Source organism: Pyxicephalus adspersus, chromosome 11 (assembly GCF_032062135.1).
Source record: "Pyxicephalus adspersus chromosome 11, UCB_Pads_2.0, whole genome shotgun sequence".
Lineage (NCBI taxonomy): Eukaryota > Metazoa > Chordata > Amphibia > Anura > Pyxicephalidae > Pyxicephalus > Pyxicephalus adspersus.
Genome location: NC_092868.1, coordinates 11,125,540 through 11,145,106, shown reverse-complemented (window position 1 = coordinate 11,145,106; position 19,567 = coordinate 11,125,540). Strand labels below are relative to the sequence as shown.

Genomic DNA, 19,567 nt, shown 5'->3' with positions numbered 1-19,567 from the left:
ACAATATTAGGAGAATATTAGGAGGAGGTGAATATGCCAAATCTACAATCCCAAAAATATGGTAGATGTGTAAGGGATGAATGGCTAGGGACAAACAAGGATCAAACCTCCCTACAGGGCACCCACCTCCTAATAGAGAAACAAAATCCTTTTTACTTAAACACTTGGATTTTAATAGTATTTCATTAATAAGCAAATAAAAGGAAAACACAACTAAAATGAATTGCCTATATTTAATGATGTCATTAAAAAATATTTTACAAAAAAACATTATTTCTTTAACACAAAAAAATTCAAAATATCTAAAGTTACATTATAATGTACCGAGTTAAATTTGATTTTTACAAACTGTTAATTCTGTACAGATGTATAAAAAAAGCACAAACATGCTTAAAGCTAAACTAAAAGTAAAAAAATACTTACCTTTAATTCCGCAGATCCCTCAATCCCGTTTGAGATGTCCCTGATTGGGTCCTGTGCTGTCCTGGGGTCCCCATCCTCAAGACGTGGAGCAAGCGCCAGCGCCACCATCTTAGTCATGTCTTCTTCCTTGTTCTGGTTATGTCACACAATCTCGCACTGCGCAGGCATGGGATCACGTGACAAAGCCTGCTGTAAAGAGGGGTAAAAGAGTGCCGATCTCACTGCGCATGTGTGAGATTGCCATTTCCTTCCCTTCAATGTAGGAAAATGTCCTTTCTGCCCATGAGCAACCAGGAACCTCCTGGGATGGTTGACGTAGGTGTCCCAGGAAGCTCAGCACTGCCATTCAGTCTTGATCACCGTGGCCTTAAAAAAAAGAATTTTGCAGAGAAAAAAGAACATTTTTACTTTCCGTAAAAGGGTTGTCTCCCCTTTTAAGTAAAGTAAAAATTTTGGTTATAGGTCCATTTTAATAACTATTGCACTGAGGACAACTAAAATTACTTGCAAAAACCGAATATATAGCTGTTTACCAGCCTACTAGTGGTTCCAATGGTTTTAATACTTTATGCTAAGAACATTTTAAAAAAGTACAGAAAATGCCTGTACCAGCTTTGGGTTCCATGGTGAACCATAAATCCTACCAGCCTCCATATAATGGAGGTGAAAATTGTAGACACGGTAGACACGTTTGAAGCCCAGCATGTGGTGACAACCATGTCTCCCTCCATACATACAGTGGAGAAATTAGTGTAACCACTAGGAATAGGAAGTGTGTTTTATCAGGATACAACAAAGGAAAAAAAGAAAACAGCCATTACATTTACAGACTAGTAAACTGCAAGAAATTACATTTCTGTTCCTTGGTTTGACTTTAATGCCCAAAAAATATATTACAAAAATGTATTCATATTCTACACCTATCTACATAATTATAAGTGGGTTTTTTATTAAAAAAATACATTTCAAGGTGGTAAACATAAAACTGCAAGTAAAACGGAAAACCATATAAATGGCTGTTAATTGGTTAAAAACAAAAATTTCAATCTGAACTGTAAACATGATTTCAGATACAATGTTGACCAACAACAGTTTAAAGTCTATGTTTGTTATTCACTTCTACAGTTTGGCTTGACATCCCAGTTCTCTCAGCACCGTTGTGGTCTACGTTGTGGTGAATTTTGAGCATGAATTGAAAACTGAATCTTTAGCCAAGTTTGATTTTACTTCCTGTAAGCACTCAGTTGAGCTCTTTAAATCCATGACAGTAGAACAAAAGTGACATCATCAAAAATCCTGATGGTAAGAATGTTGAGTGACACTAAAAGGAAGGCATAAATTGTGCTCCATTTCCAGTGAAAGGCGGCCAAGGTCAGTTACGTCGCAGCTCGGAATACACAACCTCGGGAGGGCGTGAAATGGCGGCTGTATTGGAATACAGTGACTCAGGAGTGGGCTGAAAGAAAAGGCAGAGGCCGGTTTAAATATGGAGATGACAAACAGATCCAATAATATTTTAGGATAATCTTCACTGTAATAAGCAAATTATTTGAATTACAATACTAGAATTTAGAAGCAGGACCCAAAAAGATAAAATGAATAAGAAGTTAAAAAAACAAAAAGGGAGACTAACAACCTTAAAAAAAAAAAAAAATACTTTTCTGGATGTGAATCCAATACTATATGAACTTTATTTCTGACGCGTTTCACCAAATGATACTAGATTCATCAGATAAAAGTCTGTACTTCCTCGGGAAAAACACATAAGCACCTCTTTTGGGAATCTCTACTGGAGTACTGATCACCATTGGGCTTGTACACTATTATCCAACCCCTCCCAACACAATCAGTTTGGACTACCTGTTTCCTATACCATACTGACCATATACAGTAGGGGTGCATTCTGTGAGATCTGTCCATTAACCTTCCTAGCGGTAACCCCAAGTGTGACTCGTGGTAGAAAAAAGTTGCTGAAAGTGGTAACCCCTTTCTTCTTCCTCGGCTTCTGCACCCGATGAGTCACTGGGGAGAGTTCCCAGTGACGTCGGTGCATGTGTACGTGGGACGGGAAATTCAAAATCCATTTGTATTCCATTCAATACAAAATAACTGTATTTAATGCAATACATTGGATTTATATGTGTACAAATCAGTACATTGGTTTCAAGAACATTTTTTTTACAGTATATATAATAGTATAAGTATATTATATATATAATATTAAAAATAAATAAATAAATAAATAAATATATAGATTTTTTAATTTATTCAATTTTAATATTTTAACATGATTTTGTGTTTCAAACTTTATTATACTCATACTATTATACTGTAAAATAAATTTTCATGAAAAACAATGTACCGCTTTTAGACATATAAAACCAGGAAAGAAATGACCCGCTAGGGAGGTTAACCTTCTTCTTCTTCTTTTCCCAATACACGATTGTTGGCTCCCTCTGATGAGGGTCCATTTCAGACCTAAATACAAGTATGCATAAATGTACATTTGACTTGTATATAAATATGTAAAAGTAGAGGGTATATGCAGATTTGTACCTGAACATTCCTCTGCTATGCTCCTGGGAAGCTCTTTCATTGGGCATGATTTATTAAAGCTCTCCAATACTGCAGAAGATAGACTATCATGGGTAAAACTGGATGATGAAGCCTGTAATATATCTGGCCAAGGATTGAAAACATTTAGCAACAAATAGCAAATGAATTTTAAGAAATCCATTTCAGATTTGTTGGATTACCCAGGTCCCCCCATGGTAGTCCATCTTCTTAACTCTTGGAGAGCTTTAATAAATAGGACCCAATATCTTTTTGCAAATTCGTATTTTTTTAAAGTTTAAAGTCAACCTGTGTTATTTCCATAAAGGGGGAGAAATAGCTGATTTTTTTTTATTTTAATGACTAAATACGTTACAGGAATGTTTTACTTAGCTAGGAGGAAGAAAAAAGTTTGTGCATTTAGTGGGAAAACTGAAATATGATTTTTATTTTTAACCAAAAGGAAGTGTCAAAATAACCAGAACGTGAAAATGTGAACTTATTCTCCCACGGTTCATATTTGGAGGCTTAATGTGAAAATCACTGAGTGCCATGATCTCATGGCAACATAACATACCAGAAAAAAATTGTAGCCAACCTGCCAACAGGTAACATGGTCTGACTGGTTTGATAAGGTGCGCTGTGACTTAAGGAAAATGTTGGACACCAATAAATCAGAATATATTTTATTATTCTTCTCTTCCTGTGATTGCAATATGTTGAACCATCACGTGAGATATGTGCTGCTTTACAGCGCGTGCACGATGACATGCATGTGCTAGTACACACAGGTCAGTTTTCACTTCTAATCTGATAATTGATCTGATGCAAAGATTGGATTGCCCAGAAGAAGGATACATGATGTATCCTTTATAAGTACAATTGGAAACTCCCATCTGTTGGAGCATCCTGGGCATGGTGGTGTGGTTCATGCCATCCCTATCCCCAATTACCACAGGGGCAGAATAATGTATGCATGTGTGCCATCTTTCAAAACTGATAATTGAATAATTTACAACTAGATCAACCAATCAAGTCCACAATTGGCAGTAAATTAGCTCATGCATATTAGATCAGTGGTCTTTGGCATCAGTGATCTCATTCACATATGCAGATAACAGTGTGACAATTAGCTGAACACCAGAGCGGCATCTTCATTCAGGATCAGTAATTTAAAAGGTAATAAGGGCAGATAATCACAATGTCCATCAGAAAGATAACACTAAATAGTTCACAATTCAACACTGAATTTCTCATAGAATCAGCAGGGACTGTATTGCACTTATCATTGAAAAAATATTATTTCAATAATTTAAAGCTCAAATAGAAGAGGGGAAAGCTGTGTTGTTGTTTTCTGTATTTTGATCTCATCTTCAGATATAGAAATAAGTAACAAAGTGTTAGTGCTTCCAGACCTACTTCCAACACGTTTCATTACCTTAATGGCTTCATCAGAGTCGTAGTCTGCACTCGACGAGTGCTTAATGAAAATGTGCTTGTAGTACTTGCATTGCATACATAAAATTTAGTTATTCACGTTTGTATTATTTTTTTTTTTTTGTATATCTTTAAATGAGGGCCTCACCTGTGGCTTTTTTGGCATGTTTTTGCTAAAAACAACATCAGCATACTGCACCTCAGGTTCCTGAAATGAGAACAAACAATTAAACAAAAGAGTTTTGAAAAATGAACATGTGACAAAAATGTAATATATATTTCAGTGTACCAGTCCTTTTATTTCAGGGGGTTTTTTTTAAATGTTTATTTCCATTTGAAGAGAAGTTGTGGGAAGGAGGGGTTACCTCCTGTATCAATCTGACACATCTGCCCTACTTTTTTAGGTGGGCAGTTCAGAACACTGCAGCCTCTGCTGCAACCGGCACCCATCCATATCAGCATTTAACCCTTCTCCATCCTGACATTATTAGTAATTCCTGTGATTCATGGTATGAACATTTTAATTATATTTTTACTTAACAGGATCTGTTCCCTAGAATAGGGAATAGTATTAAAATATTTTTGGTATACTAATAGGATCATATAATAGTACTTATATTTATTGTTGTCTAAATTTGATCACATTGATATTTTCTAAATATCCCCAATCTAGCAATACAAAAGGTTTTAAATTTTTGATATTTAAATACAATTTTATTAATATTCTATTTATACTTTTAACTGAGCACCTTCATTCACTAATAAGGTAAGTCTTTAAGAATAACATTTTGGATTGAGACTTGGATCTCTATCAGGCAACTTCAAATCTTACACAGGTAAGTCCAATATAATCTAAACCTATATTTAAGTCAGAGAAAATACATGTGTATCTTATATTTGATTATGAAATATTTTGATGTTAATGAACATTTTATTCCACCTTTATTCAATATTATGACACTGTTATTTAGTGATTTAGTGCTTCCTGTTACTGTACAGTCATGGTGTTATCTACCATCCCTGAAGAAGCTGCATTGTGAAACAAGTTGGTTTCTCTTGGTTTGGACTTGACTCTGGACTAAATACTTACGTAAGAATCAGTTGAATATTAATGTATGAACATATTTTGTACTATATTGTACCTGCATTTTTGTTTATGGATACATATTCATAAGACATTTTATATTTGATGTATTTTGCCCCCAAAAAACCTTACTTGGTGTTTATATTTCAATTTACACATGAGTTCAAACATTTATGTAATACTTGGTGATCCAATAATTAATTTCCTAACCTACGTTGGCAACTCCATGTACTTTCTCTACATAGAAGCAGAGTTATCATTCAATCATTAAAAGGACTAAACATACCCTAACATCTCCCTTACTTATATTCTACATATTATTGCATAGGGGGCATAAGTCAACAGAAAGAGCTAGCAACATTTGTAACCTGTAACAGTAAAGTACAGGTAGAGTGCACAGAGATTATAAAATCGAATGATTTCTGTAAGGAACTTACCCGTCCTGCGAGGGCGTGGCACTTGGCTGCCATAGTTAGTTTGGCGGGACATAGTTAGTTTGAATTCCCTGCGGCCAATCGACCGCAGGGGATTCAGTTACTCTCCAATCAAATGGCGCCAGGTGGCGCAAGGTCATTGGTCACTCTGGCCATTTAAGGAGAGCCTGTCCTGTACACCATTGCCCGCTATCAGCCTCTGTGAACACAGTGTGCTTGGGTGCGTCCTTGTGTTGGTTTATGCTAATCCCGTTTGTCATTTCCATAGCGACCTGGTCTGAACCTGACTCTTGTCTGAACTCTGTCTGCCCTGACCTTGGATTGTTAATGACCATTCTTGTCTGCTGCCTGCCCTGACCTCAGATTGTTCCTGACCTGCCTTTGCCTTACCCTCCTGTACTTTGCTTATCGGACTTAACCCTTGTCGTGTTTTACGACAATAATAAAACGTGATAAAAGGATATCTGGAGTTGGTTGTGGTTTGTGTGCCCAGGCAGATTACAGTGTCTGGCAGGAATCAGAAAGGTAATTTTAGCATCAAACATATCTAACAAATCACTCAAATATTTAAAAGAGTGAAAGAAAAGAAGAGCTTTACAAATACAGTTTTAATATATTTTTTCTTCTACTGAAAATATAGATTTGGTAAACAGACATGTTTATATGCAACATATTATTTCAGTAGTAACTACCATGTTTTTTATCCACAATAATAAAAACATATTGTTTGTATATATATATATATATATATATATATATATATATATATATATGATCTATAGGTTTTTATCAGTACGGTCCCAAAAAATAATAATAATAGAATTTTAGCATGTCAATACAAAAAAATGCTCTGCCAGTTAAATGGTTAAGGGGAAATTGACACAAGATTTTATCACGAATTTGCACAGGAGGTTCTGCTCTCTGACATCTTTATCTCTTAGACTAATTCAACATGTTTCTCTTTAGTTCATGGTTAATTTGCAGTAAATTCCACCTAAGCTACATATTTAAAATTTTACTAATTTTTTTTAGATTTCTTACATTTCCCTCCTCATGTTGATTTTAAACTGCTGTCCACTTTCTTGTTGGGGCTTTACACTAAATGTGACAAAACTCCTTCTAGAGTTTAAAAACAGAATAATGTTATTAGGTAACTATCAGTAACAACCCACATTTTCTTAGGATTGAATTTTCTTTTTATATTTTCTTTTCTATTTCATGTGTTATTGTTAGTATTACTTTTCTATTTTGCATTTTAAAACCACATCTGTGCTTTCAGTTTAAATTAGCTGAGAATACTCAAAGTGCAGCAGGACCCCAAACTTGTTCTCTGTGTAAATGCAATGGTCTCTGCAGAGGTTAAAAGATATAAAGATAATGATCCCAATGACTCAGGGAACACGTTGGACTTCTGCAGAGGGACATCAGCTTCCATGGAGAGTAAAAATTGTTTTTTTAAATCATGTTGGAAAAGGCAAAAGGATTTTTTTTGCCTTACTATACCACTGGAGCATAATGGATGGAAACATGCTGATAATTTTACATTTTATTCTGTAGTTTATTGGACTGCCCATTTAAATCAATAGGCTGCGGCGTGAAATCAATGGAAAAATGCACGGAAATGCATTTGGAAAAACACAGTACACAGCCATACTGAGTAGTGCTGGTCGAACATCTCACTATTCGATTCAACAGCTATTCCATCGAATAGAGGGATATTGTTCGGGTTATCGAACTTCGAATTCGAGCACCATTAAAGTCAATGGGGGAGGAAATTCTGGGTATTTTGCGGGACTGTGTAGAACTCCAAGAGCAATCAGGGGAGCAGAGCTGACATCTCCACTCCCCTGATTGCTCTTGTAGCCCTGGCGTAACTATAGTATGTGTCCTTGGATAGGCACTAGAGGCTAAATGGGGACAAGTCTCCCCATTCATTCACCTCCAGTGCTCTTTGATTGGCTGGGGAAGGAAGATACTGATGATGCTTGAGCTGTCATCAGGGTTTACCTTTCCTCAGCCAATCACAGAGCACTAGAGGTGATGAATGGGGAGATTTGTCCTCATTTAACCTCTAGTGCCCGGGGAACCCACACTGACAGGAGGATTCCCACGGCTGTGCTCAGAATAAATGAAGCCGTGGGAATGATCCTGTCAGTGTCACGGGGCGTGGAGTCACATACAGTTCAGATACAGCCATGGGCATCATCCTGTCATTGTGGGATAACCTGTAAAAAAATAAAAGTTAGTTACACAAATCGCACACATTCAATAAATTACTTTAACATTAAAGACACACATTTATTTACACACCAATTTGCAAAGTCAAATCCGGTGTTTTTGGGGTTGGGTCTATCCGAATTCGAACAGCCATATTCAGGTCGAATATAAAGACTAGTGTTGCTATTTGAATTTGGGTTGTCCTTATATTCGACCCGAATATGGCTGTTTGAATTCGGATAGATCTGACCCGAAAAACATGATTCGCGGTAAAAATTGGGGGGAAAAAAATAAAAAATTTGTTTAAAAAAAAAATCAAAAATAATTTTAAAGTAATTTATTGAATGTTTGCGTTTTTTTAACTAACTTTTTTTTTTTTTACAGGTTTTCCCACAATGATGCCTGTGGCTGTGCAGCCGTGGAAAACCTCATATCATTGCGGGATCTCTGGGCATTATAGGTGATGAATGGGGACAAGTCCCCGAGCATTGTAGTGGAACTGGAGAGGTAAATGTCCAGGCACTACAGTCACCCATTCATCACCTGTAGTGCCCTGTGTTGTTGGATAGAGAAACTTTATTGAAAAACATAGCTTTTACTATGTATTCTTGGATAGAGTTTCTCCATCAAAGAATACAGGGCACTACAGGTGATAAATGTGGACAAGTCACCAACACTAATAAGGACAACCCGAATTTGAACATCAACACTAAAGGTGAGAACAAGGCCCAAGGCTTTGTACTTCTTTTTTTATAATGCCCCTGGAATGCATTTAGCTAATTTAAACCTCAACTTAAGCTGCACATTGAAGCTAGTAAAATATTTCAGGCAGAATTTTTTATTTTTAATTCCTATAGGTTTTATTTTTTATGTGTATGTTTTTTTTTTCATTTTTTTTTCTTTACGCTTGCATTAAATTTAGCCAATTGTTTAAATAGAACAATGAAAACAAGACATTGGGTCAGAAGCATCTTCCTTTCTTGTGTAACATTGTCTCCTTTTAAACACTTCCTCATTGTTTCCTTTTTTTTTCTTTTGCAGAACATTCCCAGGGCACATTTACATACATTATGAAAAATGATTGTTAATTATAAAAATAATATGTTGGCTTACCAGAACTGAAGGGTTGGTCTGACCTGAATAAAAAAAAAGACCTTTATTAAGATGAGACAATTTATATGTATAAGTCACTGAACAGGTTTTTTTATTTAGCTGCAAGGCAGAAGTTATTGCTGTAAGCCCCGTCTGTGCGAACAAAGAGCCAATTCAATGCATGAATGTATTTCTTTATCCATAATTACAGCAAAAATCATAGGCAAACATCACCGTTAAAATTCTTGTATGGGAACCGGTTTCTTTTCCAAATATTTTATTATTCCGTTTACACTGTCTTGGGATTTATTCATTCCATCCTATCAGCCAGATTGACCTCACCTGACATAACTAAGTAGTTTTTTTCCAATTATTGGCTATTGGACAGATTTACAAAGACAAAATGCTGATGCTCTCCTGGCAAGCATTTAGCTTTTCAGACCGGAAGCTGAAGTTAGACTGTAATTTCATTTTTGTACGCAGCTCAAGCTCCTTAAACTACACAGCATTTTCTTCTTACCAACCTACACTCTGGCACTGCCCCCAGCAGGCTTACGAATTTGAGGTCAAGCACTGAACCTTTTCCTGGGTTGAACGATCTGGATGTCAGCAGTCATGGGTAGTGGATTAATAATAGACTTGGCAGCTTGGATATTGACTTTTGAGGACAAGATTAAATGTTATTACTACCTAACACTGAACTCTAGCCAGCACATTAAAAATACCCTTAAACCTCCCTTTCTCACATTCTGAAATGTCTCTTGGTACTTTTTTAAATACCCAAATCGTGTACTGCATAATCAATCTTCTTAGCCTATTACATCAATACAAGAACTGCAGGTCGGCAGGCAGGATCTCTCTACTGCTTCCACAGCTCAGCACAGTCATTATGCTCATCTTTAGTGCCGTACATGTTTTTTCCATGATACTTTCCCATTTAGTGAAATCAGAACAACCCTTTCTCTGCGTTAACGATGAGCTCTGAGCAAACCCTACACCTATGCTGAACTAGTCTTCAAACAGTCTGCCATTGCATTATCCATTTATATTGCTACTGCTGATAGCACAATAATTAGCAAAGCTCAGCTCATTTGTATTGTCTCTTTGTTTGTGCAGGCACATTGTTAGCACAGGAGGTGCAACCCTGTATTACCATGAATGGCTGACATGGTTTGTGACTCAGATGTGTTGATATAGCAAAGATATGTGTGAAATAAAGACAATGACAGCAGAACAGTAAACTTCAGCAAGGGCAGGGGATTTCACAGCACATGCTGTATTAGCATAGGCTGGTGAAATTGCATATTGTCTGAGTTGTTTTTTTGACACTGCACTCTAGCAAGTGCCCACATATGATCCTGGGACTAAATAACTAACACGAGAGAAAACAAACAGCTTAAAGGGCAGAGCAGGGATACCACAGATGGCAGATGTGAGCTTACAGCCCATCAAATAGGAGGTGGGCTGCAGCTACCTGCTGCAGATTCTAATGCTTTTTGTGCAGAGGTCAGAGTGTGCAAAATGAGACTGGAGTTATTAGTTATTATTTAGTTAGTGGAGTTAGTTAATATTTCCTTTTTTAAATGTTTTTATTAAAAATGGCAATTGCACTATGATTGGTTGGTACACATGCTTTGACAGACATCCTGAAACTTAATCTAAATCAGCATGAAGCATATCTGGAGATCATTTCTATAAGATTAATTGCCAGGAGAAGAGAATATATACTTTACAAAGTTATTGTTTAATAGCTTAATGAGATTGTAGGATTTTTTGCTTATTCTGAATACCACATTTTTGCTCTTACAGGATGAAAGTGAGCACAACTTTTTTTCTAGGCTCAGCTTTAGTTATTCGATAAATAACATTGCTACCATAGTAATAGACTGAATAGATGTCTAACTGGTAAACTTCAAGTCCTCTTCCTCATCATGTGACTAGGCGACTTTTCTTCCTTTTGTACCAGCAGAGTATATTTGTCAAAAGGGTTTAGTCAGCAGCTATTTATAAAACTGGAGCACAATTATGTAAAAAGAATTTCTCTGTAAAGCAATCTGGGAAAAAAATACATAATGTATATTCATTGTCTTGTTACAAGGAAGTGCCAAATGTTTGATGGAAGGAGCTGGTTACCAAACAAGGAGAAGTGTTTGAATAATATTTGTGCTTTTTGCACTGAGCAGGCAATTCATATACCCCTTCTGATCTTTGGATTCAAACCAAGAAAACAATATATAGTGCACATTTGAAGATAAGAGTCCAATGTGCTTCATGTGCCTGGAAGTACTCCCTCCATCAGAGCCGGCAGTGTTAGCTTTTTAGTAAATCATACAAATAAGCAATATATGATGTGTCGTATATGATATAGTCAATATTTTCTTTTCCAGCAGTTTTAGGGAAGGTCTTTTTTGGCATGTATGTGGCTGTGTGCTCAAATATATTGTCATAAGGACAAGGCTTGATTAGTTTGGTTTGAAGGAACTGCAGTAGCCTACATAGAGCACTAACCTTAAATTACTTCTTTTGGGTGTATCTCTTGGAATGATAATTACAAACCAGCTCTTTTTGGCACAAATCCCCCAGACATACTATAAGATCTTTAAATTTGAGATTTTGAGTCTGTTACAAAAGCAAAAAGCAAGGGGGGTGTGACTCCATAATAATGTCCATGATTTTGGAATGAAATATCCAAAGAGAAAATACATGTGTGATGGTATTTCAAACTTTTGCATATATGGTCACTTCAATATTATTTTATAATTTAAAAATTTGAAGAATATATTGTTCAAGTGATTAAGATTGCCCCTCATTTGCACTTAAAGTGGAAGTAAATTCAAAGTACAAAAAGTCACCAGGAGGAAGAGGATTTTGGCATAGGAAACCTTTTTTGTCCCAAAAAACCTTCTAGTGGCTTTTTGTTCTTTCCTTACACTACACAGCCATTTATTTTCAACAGTACAGGAATTACACCTAGATGTTGGAGTGTATGTAACTCCTGTGCATGCATCAGTTACTGTTCAATAGTTGAAGAGGATGGATGTGGATCCCAAGGGGTCCGCAGTAAATATAGTGGCTTCAGGGGGTGCAGCAGTGACAAGATCTTGGACCAGACATCCCTTCGGAGTGTTAAAAAAAAGGTAGGTAAGTCGCATCAATTGGCACGTATGCAATGCATACTTGCTGATTTTGGCAAAAAGCCTACCAATACCAGTGAGTTTGTATCACTTCAAGAAATGTAAATGGAATTTTTCAATAGGGTTGTTCTGTTAGGTAAATATCCATTTCCTATCCCTCTGTTCCTCAGCTCCGGTCCTTCCATATAAACAATCAATTGTAGTGTACTACTGAGCTGAGCATGCTCTGGGTCTACTTTTGGCTCAAAAAGAGAACCATCTCCTATTGTTTTGTTTAGGACCTGGAGCCGTAGTAAACCCGACAAGAGCATTAATGGGCTATTTGGCTTTTTACATAGATAAAAAGAAGTGAAGGATGCAGTAGGCCACACATGAAATTTCCTCAAACACTCCCTTCTGGGAATCTTCCAGGTCCATATGTTGCAATGGCATTAATTGATTCCCACCAGGGAATGTTTTATTCCTTGTTTTTCACATAGAGTCCTATGTATATTTACACAATAGTACATAGGGGGTATCAGTTGCATTACATAACTGCAGGTAAGGGCAAAGGATATCCATTGAAAGTACTTATCCTTTATTCCAGTGTTTATTAACCAGGGTTCTTCCAGGGGTTGCTGGAGCAATGAACAATTTGTGCCTCTCAGGTTAGTTACCACTGACACCATGTATCTTTTTGACTATAAATGTGACATTCTTTCCAATAGCCAGCACTGTAAGAGACATTCTTCTCATTACCCATCACACTAATGTGCTTTGCGATTTAGATATTGTTACTATTGTCCGGGATTCCATCAGACCTGAAAAGTGTTTTAGGGGTCCCTCATGTTTAAAAGGTTAGAAGATCTATGTTTGTGACTGCCAACGGTATACAATATTCCCTTCCTCAGTGTTGTTCAGAATGTACTTTCTAAATTTATATTTGAAGACTATCCTGACCCTTGATATATTATTATATAGAATATATATAATACATGCAGTATATATTAACACAGAGATTTTGATAAATTAGAGAGACAAGTTCACAACATAATAAAAGGAAAGAAATCCATTGCCTGCAGTTTAATGAATAACCTTAGCTAAGACAACCACAAACAGTGTAACTAAAAAAATTCCTTTGCTACTCTGAAAGAATTAGTGAAACTCATGTCTCTGCATGCTTGATTTACTCTGCAGCCTAGAAACGTGCTATGTAATAGAAAGCATTGAAAAGCCTTTTATGAAAACTTGGCTGCATTTTATCCCCACACTTCCTTGAATTTTTTTCTTGCTTTCACTCCTACAAACATCAATTACTTTGCACAAACATCTTCTAGTAATTACCTGGTATAGTTACAAAACAGAAAGCTTTCTTTGTTATAAACCATATCTGATGTAATTTATGAAATAATAATGTCCTAATGTGAAATGTGAAAAGGAGGCATGTATTACCTGTATAACCAGACAAGTGAATCATTTCTGTCCTGCTTCTATACCAGTGTGTCTCAACCTTTTTAACATGGGGTAACTCCAGGTCTTCAGGGACCCCCTGCTATAATTAATATGACCACAGCCCACAGTAAACTAGTTTGGTGACCAGTAGGAAGAATTCCTCTTACACTGCTGGCCATTGGGAAGGCTGCTGCCCTTACAGGCAAAAATCATTGGGATTAACCCCCCTAGCGTTCTAATTCCGTCCAAATTTCCATGCAAAAAGTGTTACAATTTTTTTGCATGGAAATTTATTTTACATTGTAGGATATAATTTTTAGACATAACTCCCCAAAATATGTCCAATAGTATTAAATTAATTATTTTAATAATAAATTTGAAAAAAAATCTGTTAAAAAAATTGTTAAAAATGTAATATAAGTGTAAAGTAGCATATATATATATATATATATATATATATATATATATATTATAATCATATATATATATATTATATGAAGTACTGGAATCAATACAGCTATTTTGTATTGAATCCAATACAAAATTATTTGATTCTCCCGCACGAACCGGCACCCGCACCGAAGTCACAGGAAACCACGTTGATCTCGGCTCTTCACTTCGGCCCCCAGGACCTGCGGGGACCAGAAGGATGATGGGGGACGACAACAGGAGGAAGGTAAGTGGGGTTTTTTTTAGCTTTAAGAGACCCCAAGTGTGTTTCGGGATTACTGGGATTACTGCTTTTGGTATCTAAAATCCACCCGGAATCACTATCGGGATTACCGCTAGCGGGGTAAACTGACTTGAGAATCACAAACTGCTCATTGCTCAAGGAACCCTAGTAACCTCTGGAGGAGCCCTGGCTGAGAAACACTGTGACTATAGGTCACCAACATAACTTAGGCAACTTTTAGACTTGCAGTAAATAAAAGTGTTACACCACAAGTTCAACCAAGCTCAAAACCACTTCTATTGAACTGTATAGGAATGTTTGGGAACCACTTTGTTCAAGAGTTTGCATATGAATGTGTTTGCAAGGGCTTGGGGCATGGTTCCTGGAACAAGGCAAGTTGCTTTTAGTTATGCGGTTGATTTTTCTTCTCCACTGCAAATGCATGGGCAATGTATGCAAACACATTCGGCCTGATTAAAAAAGCTCTCCTAGACTGGAGAAGATATACTATCCTGGGTGAACCTAGGTGATCCAGCAAGTTTGGAATGGATTTATTAAAATAATTTGCTATTATTTGTCAAATGTTTTCATCCCTGCACCTGATTCATTACAGGTTTTCTGGATCACCCAAGTTCACTAATGATAGCCTACCATCTCCAGTCTCTCCAGCCCATTGACTTGTAGTGCAGTTTTGACCACAAATGTGAAATAGTCTTCTAGAGTCAGATACAGAGAAGGGAAGCTTTGATTTCTTTGTTATGTTTTCCTGCAAACAAATGGCTGTTACAGAGATTTGACATTTATGTCTGTGTTGCTGTTGACAGCTTCGGCTTTTGCTCACTTCCTGGCTATTGAAACATTGTCAGCTGTACCATAAACACATTTAATGGATTGCTTCTTAGACGCTAAAACCTGACAGATGTTTATATCTTTTTACACTTATCTATAGCCAAGAAAAAAGTTTCACTTTAAACCATAAATATTGGAACCTAAGCAGAACAATGTGCAGATACAAAGACATGTATTATTGCAGTTCTGTATTAATATTACATCCATGAATGGGCATATTTAACAAGGAGCACTATTCAGATTGCCAATTTATTCTCATTTTTTTAAATAATCCAAAACCCATGTATAACACAGATTTATACTGGCAATCATTACAATCAGATTGTAAGCTTTTCGGGGCAGGATCCTCTGCTCCTCCAGTGTCACTGTCTGTCATATGTAACCCCTATTAAATGTACAGCTCTGCTCATATATTAGCAATATATAAATACTGTTTAATTATAATAATAATAACTGATTGACATATTAGGAAGTGAAATACACAGCTCAATACCTTTGAGGGCTTTATTTATGAAAAATGGAATGGCAATGTAATTGTTTGCCAAAAGGGAATGTTTGAGGGAATGTTAGATTCCCTGTTTTATAAATAGAGCCCTTAATGTGTATTTTTAAAATTGGTGAATGGGTCAAAAACCATTGATCTGGTAAACCAGCTTTCTATGTTAAGAATCTTTCATTATTATTAGTAATAATGTTTTGTATTTTTTATTACATAGGGAAGTATTTCGATGAATGAGACCAAAGAGTTCCTTTTTCCACCTTATAGAATTACTTTTGTATACATGATTTCTAGTTCACTTCTGCTTAACTATATGCACCTTCTTGTATCTGGTTCACACAAAGTTATTGGTGGTTTTCAATTTTACTGGAATGTGACTTCTCCTTTTTTACTAGTAAATGTCTAAAAGAAATTAGAATGCCCTAGAGCTGTTCCAGTGCAACATTCTCATTAGAGGGGCACCTCAGTAAGTTTGCAGTTTAGTTATTAATATGTTTTCAATATGGCACTATATACTGTATTAAGTGCTATATATATGTTGCTATATATATATATATATATATATATATATATATATATATATATATACTAATGTTTGCATCGGGTTTGCAGAGTCATAAAGGAAACATTTCCCAGTAAGCAGTTTCGTACAATAGCAGCCTTCCTGATTTCTTGGCACCAGATACCCAAGCACCACTTTCCCAAATTTCCAATCAGGAAGAACACACTATTCACATTGCAAGAAGATACTAGATTGTAAGCTCTTCGGGGCAGGGTCCTCTCCTCCTGTGTCACTGTCTGTATTAGTCTGTCATTTGCAACCCCTATTTAATGTGCAGCGCTGCGTAATATGTTGGCGCTATATAAATCCTGTTTAATAATAATAATAATAATAATAAAGAAGGGGGCAAGGTTTTCAAGAAGTAAATGCAAAAGACACAGCAAGCATGGTAAGTGGTGAGGCCAACAATCACATGGAAGGGATGCATGCTGCATTAGAAAAGGTAGCTCAAAGGAAAAAGCAAACCAAAGAGAGAAAAGAAGAAAGGGAAAGAAAAGAATCTGGGTTAGCAGCCCCACACATGACCTGTTAACTATAGGAACCAATCCCAAAAACAGGCTGCTGGCCAATGCAATGCAAATGCGGCCATCACAAGCCCATCTTCTTTTAATTGGTTGGATGAGGCCAGATAGGTCTGCTACAAAAAAATATATATTTATGTTTTTGTCTAATATAGTTTAAGTTGTTTTAGTAAATATATATTATGTTAGATCTATAATAGTGCATTTTTAGCACTATATATTAATATTATTTTTAATATATAGTGACATAGAGGTAAGCAGGAGCAACCAGTATGAGCCGTGGTGGACATTATCAGTATATATACAACTTTAAATATCAACTTCCCTACAAACTAAAAATTGATGAGGCATTTGGATTGTTTACTTATTTTATTGCAGTTATTGTTGTGTTACAACTGATATTTTGTTACAATATAATGTTAAAATTGCCAATGTAGACTTTTGATAAAACAAAATTGAGCTGCACTATCAAAACACAGCCCTGCTACTAGCCATGTCATTGTCCTTGAAATTTTTGTGCTATCATTTGTGTTAAGTTACACAACAAAAAACTGTGCAACGAGTCTGCAAATAATTGCACTCAGTCAGCGACAAATTTTGCAACGTATGATGAATTCTGCAAACAGTGAAACACCTTCGGAACAAAGATAACAGACAACTGAGACTTCCCTAAATCTACCAAAAAAGTATTACAGACATGGGAAATGTTTTTCTACACAACTGACACCAATAAATACATTTTCACAAAACAAAGCCTGACAAATGTTGAGGTCATTATAGGCCTTGACCTGCAGGAAGTTGGGCTATTAATATGAAGATGTTCACTTCCTATCTAATCCAAGGAAGTTAATTGCTTAATATTTGTGATATTCTTCTCCTGTCCTAGACTGTTTGTGAAAAAAGGTGAAACTCTACGGAAATTTTTTGTCCAACATGGCCACTTAGTGATAAAAATAATTTGGCTCATTTGAAATTGCTATTTGGTTTCTGGAACATGTTGATAAATTACCGTCAGTCTTTTATAGTTCTTGAAACTCAGAATCCAATATTTGTTCCGAGATTCACCCAGTTGATATGGCAAAGTTATTGTAAACCAGTCTGTTCAATTCTTTTCACTATCTAGTCCAGTTTTTGCTTAATCAGGGTTCTCCAGAGGTTCATAGGGGCTCCTTTAGCAATAAGCACTTTGTGACTCTCAGGTCGGTTTAATGATCAACTTCCCTGAGGAAGCCCACAAGGGCGAAACGTGTCGGGGGAGACCATGAATAAGAAATATCCATACTGACCCTTACTTTATTGGAGTTGGTATATATCATAACCAACCTGATGTAATCCACTAGGTCCAATGTGTCAGAGTATGAAACTATATATGAATGTTTGTTAAGACCTTTATTTTATTTCATCGGTTACGAATAAAAGATTATTACAATATTGCCTTAAAGAGCCACCTTCCTTCTCTTTTCATTTTTTCCTTATCCCATAACTTTTAGGTCTTCAGAAAACCCCCTATATATCAAATATATCCACAGCTCACTGTATATTAGTGTGATGGTCAGTGGGAAGAATTCCTCTGTTATTGTTGATCATTGAAAATGCTGCCATCCTAACAGCCAAAATAATAATTGGTGTCAGGTAAACTGACCTGAAAGGCTGCTCAAGGAACCCTAGGCAACCTCTGGAGGAACGATGAATGAGAAACACTGACTGAAACCATCAATTTTTATTTAAGGCTATATGTATAGTATACATTTCTTAGAGAAGGAATGGAGCCAACTGCAAGTCTAAAACCATTGTCACCTGAATATTTATTCACATCTCTGCATCATATTAGGACAATACATTTCCATGTCAACCTTTTAACCACACAGTGAGCAGTGGTACCCCAAATTGTGTATTCACTGACATTTTCCAATTTCCCCATAAACTGACAGAACAACACAACAGCCACAAGTTCTTGTTTTAAAAGGAGGAAAAAAGAGGAACTGGGCTATCAGTTTCCTTTCAATCTGTCAATAAAGATGTTTTCAGGAAATGCCTTTGTTTGTGTGTGTGAGTTAACTGTACATGTGTGTTGTCTCATACTGGGTACTGATGTGCTATGAATAAAATTGGTAGATTTAATCATAGGCAGGGTCAGTTACTATGGGGCATTTGGGGTGTATATACTGACCTTTGCTCAATGTGTGTTATAAGTTTCATACCCCTGCACTCTTGCTGGACTGTTGATTATGTTTACTAATTGTCATTGCACACTAAACGATTCTAACCCCTGCAAACTATATGGTACACACTCCGGAACTATGTATGTTAGAAGTTTCTGGCTCCTGTACTCTGTTTGGTACACACTCATGACCCCTGTACTCTATGTTACACACCCCTGACCCATAAACTATGTATGTTACACACTCCTAAACCCTGCACCCTCTATGTTACACACTCCTAAACCCAGCACCCTCTATGTTACACACTCCTAAACCCAGCACTCTCTAAATTACACACTGCTAAACCCTGCACCCTCTATGTTACACACTCCTAAACCCAGCACTCTCTAAATTACACACTGCTAAACCCTGCACCCTCTATGTTACACACTCCTAAACCCTGCACTCTCTATGTTACACACTCCTAAACCCTGCACCCTCTATGTTACACACTCCT

The 19,567-nt window shown here is 36.4% G+C and overlaps 1 protein-coding gene across 1 annotated transcript in view; it reads right to left on the bottom strand.

Moving 5' to 3' along the window:
- Positions 1-214: 214 nt before the first annotated feature.
- LOC140341386 (cell adhesion molecule CEACAM16-like) overlaps positions 215-19,567 on the bottom strand; it is a 40,457-nt gene continuing 21,104 nt past the window's right edge. The window contains exons 7-9 of the mRNA XM_072427102.1: positions 9,262-9,284; positions 4,562-4,621; positions 215-1,879 (exon numbers count right to left, since the gene is read on the bottom strand). Coding sequence (XP_072283203.1) covers positions 1,796-1,879; positions 4,562-4,621; positions 9,262-9,284 — 167 coding nt within the window. The 3' untranslated portion in view covers positions 215-1,795. The remainder of the gene's footprint in view (positions 1,880-4,561; positions 4,622-9,261; positions 9,285-19,567) is intronic.